The sequence below is a fragment of the Alnus glutinosa genome, chromosome 13 (genome assembly GCF_958979055.1).
Source record: "Alnus glutinosa chromosome 13, dhAlnGlut1.1, whole genome shotgun sequence".
Classification (NCBI taxonomy): Eukaryota; Viridiplantae; Streptophyta; class Magnoliopsida; order Fagales; family Betulaceae; genus Alnus; species Alnus glutinosa.
This window is the reverse complement of record NC_084898.1, coordinates 11231625-11233759: the sequence shown is the minus strand read 5'-3', so window position 1 is coordinate 11233759 and position 2135 is coordinate 11231625. Positions and strand designations below refer to the sequence as shown.

General features: G+C 35.9%; 1 protein-coding gene across 1 annotated transcript; it reads right to left on the bottom strand.

Moving 5' to 3' along the window:
• Positions 1-638: 638 nt before the first annotated feature.
• On the bottom strand, positions 639-1317 carry LOC133854940 (14 kDa proline-rich protein DC2.15-like). The gene has a single exon (XM_062291224.1). It carries the CDS (start codon positions 1241-1243, stop codon positions 851-853), a length of 393 nt encoding a protein of 130 aa, XP_062147208.1. The 5' UTR covers positions 1244-1317; the 3' UTR covers positions 639-850.
• Positions 1318-2135: the final 818 nt, after the last annotated feature.

Below are 2135 nucleotides of genomic sequence, written 5' to 3'. Positions count from 1 at the left end.
TTAGATCAATTAGCTAGATTGTTAAGAGGCTCGATTATGTCGTGAATGTGTTGTCAATCCAGCTTTTTAAGTCAAACATTAAATCATGATGCCTTATCCCTAACTTATTTTGCTGTACCACATCTATGCTTGATGTAGTTAAAATGTAAGAGAAATGTTACATGTACTTTTAAATGCTTATTCTTTAATGTAGCAGTGAAAATTATTATTAGATTTTAAACTGGACAATTTGTATATGAAATATTAATGGTAATATATACTTCCACTGGCACGTTTGATGGTACATGCATGTAGTATTTTTCCTGCATTTTAGGCCCGGGAATTCAGTGGCAAAGCATATAAGTCATATTTTTGTCTCTGATATAGGCATGCATATTGAATAACAGATCGAGAATAAGCTCTGCAGTAGGAAGCGACAGTGCTATCACTTCCCTAGCTCTATTGTAATCGTTACTTGAGAATTAATCAGACCAAGAAAAGTTTTCATGGTAAGCATGGACAGCTGAGCTTCTGTGGCATGCGATCAGTATCGGTGCATGTATTACTGCCACAGTTTTACTTCAAACGATGACGAATATTGAATATATTTCTCAATTAAAAACAAAAAAAAAATAAAAATAAAAAGTAAAAAGAGGAAAGAAAACAATATAATTTTCCATTTAATTTCCAATAAAAGTACATAAGCGAACCTGATATTTAGGAAACTTATTTGCAATAATCCTTCAAATCTGAAAATGAGCAACTCCCACTTACACCACACACTTGCAATAGAAAATTAAAATTGCAAAACAAGCGAAGCCATATATATATATATATTGTAGGAAAATAAACGAAATTTGTTGTAGTACTTCTACGCACACTGGAACCCAGATGGAACGTTCCTTGAACAAACATTGAGAAGCAAGCTGAGGGAAAGCGGGATGTTGAGGTTGATGCCCAAAATATTAGCTCTGATGGCAGTGCAAAGGCAGACAGCAGCCTCAAGGTCGACAAGGCCTTGGATGAGGCTGCAGCAAGGAGTCACCGGAGGGGTGCCTATGGTCACGTTGAGCAAACCGCCGAGCAAATCAGCACATACGCCTAGTTTGAGAGCATCCCTAGGGCATGAGCCTCGCGAAGGGTTGGGGTTGGGGTTGGGGTTGGGGTTTGGGCATTTGCGACTGCCACATGCAGTGACAAGTGCAAAGAAGAGAAGATTGAGAGAGAAGAAGAGAGCAAGTGAGGCAGAGCTTCTGGAAGCCATCTCCCAAACCCTAGTAGTACTATAGTTTTATAGACGCTAGAAACTTAAGTATTTGTGACGATATATAGAGGATTTGAAGTGAAGGGGGGGTTTTTATAGGGTTCAAGTAGGGTGAGGTGTTTAGTTTGATGTTATCAGAAATAATTAGAATATCGTAAAAGAAATCCACACACCCATGTGTCGTCTTTGGGATTTTAGCTGGCAAAGCAATCAAATTTTGGCAAACATTTGGATGCTTGTGAGGTGGGGCTTAGCAAGTTGCCATGTTCCTGCGGCCTTGCCCTAGCATCGATATATGTGGATCTATCCATCAACTGTTACGATCTTCTCTTGATTTTTGGGAAAATAATTTTTATTAAGGTAGTAATTATTTTATGTGAGCATTATTTTTTTTTTTTTTTTGATAGTTGTTATTTTCACGTTAAGGAGTATAAGTTAATTTTAATCATATTAAATATTTATTTTTATAAGAGTATTTATATAAGAATCATTTGATTGAAGTCTCGGCCTTAATTTTATTAAGAGAAAGTATTGTAATAACTTATCTATTTAAAGGTTATGTTATGAATAAAAAAAGAAATAAATAATCCTTCTAAGAATCTAATTTATCTATTTACAGACTTAGGTTCGTAACAACTTTCAACTTGTTTGATCCATCTGATCAAGATGACTAAATTTGTACCCCTCATGGCAGGACAAAGGTGCATGAGGCCAATGTAGTCACATGTTTTGGTAGCATGTAAACTTTGTCCTATATATATATATATTTATATCAGCCATCTTGTTTGCATATCAGCTCGATGAAGGATTCGAGATTGTAATAAAAAAGCAAAAAAAACTTATGGTATTAGTGACAAGGGACACTAGATCATTTCCCCACTTCCTTCCGGAG

Coding starts and splice junctions, on each gene's coding strand:
- LOC133854940 (XM_062291224.1), bottom strand. CDS start 1,243: ATGGCTTCCAGAAGCTCTGCCTCACTTGCTCTCTTCTTCTCTCTCAAT.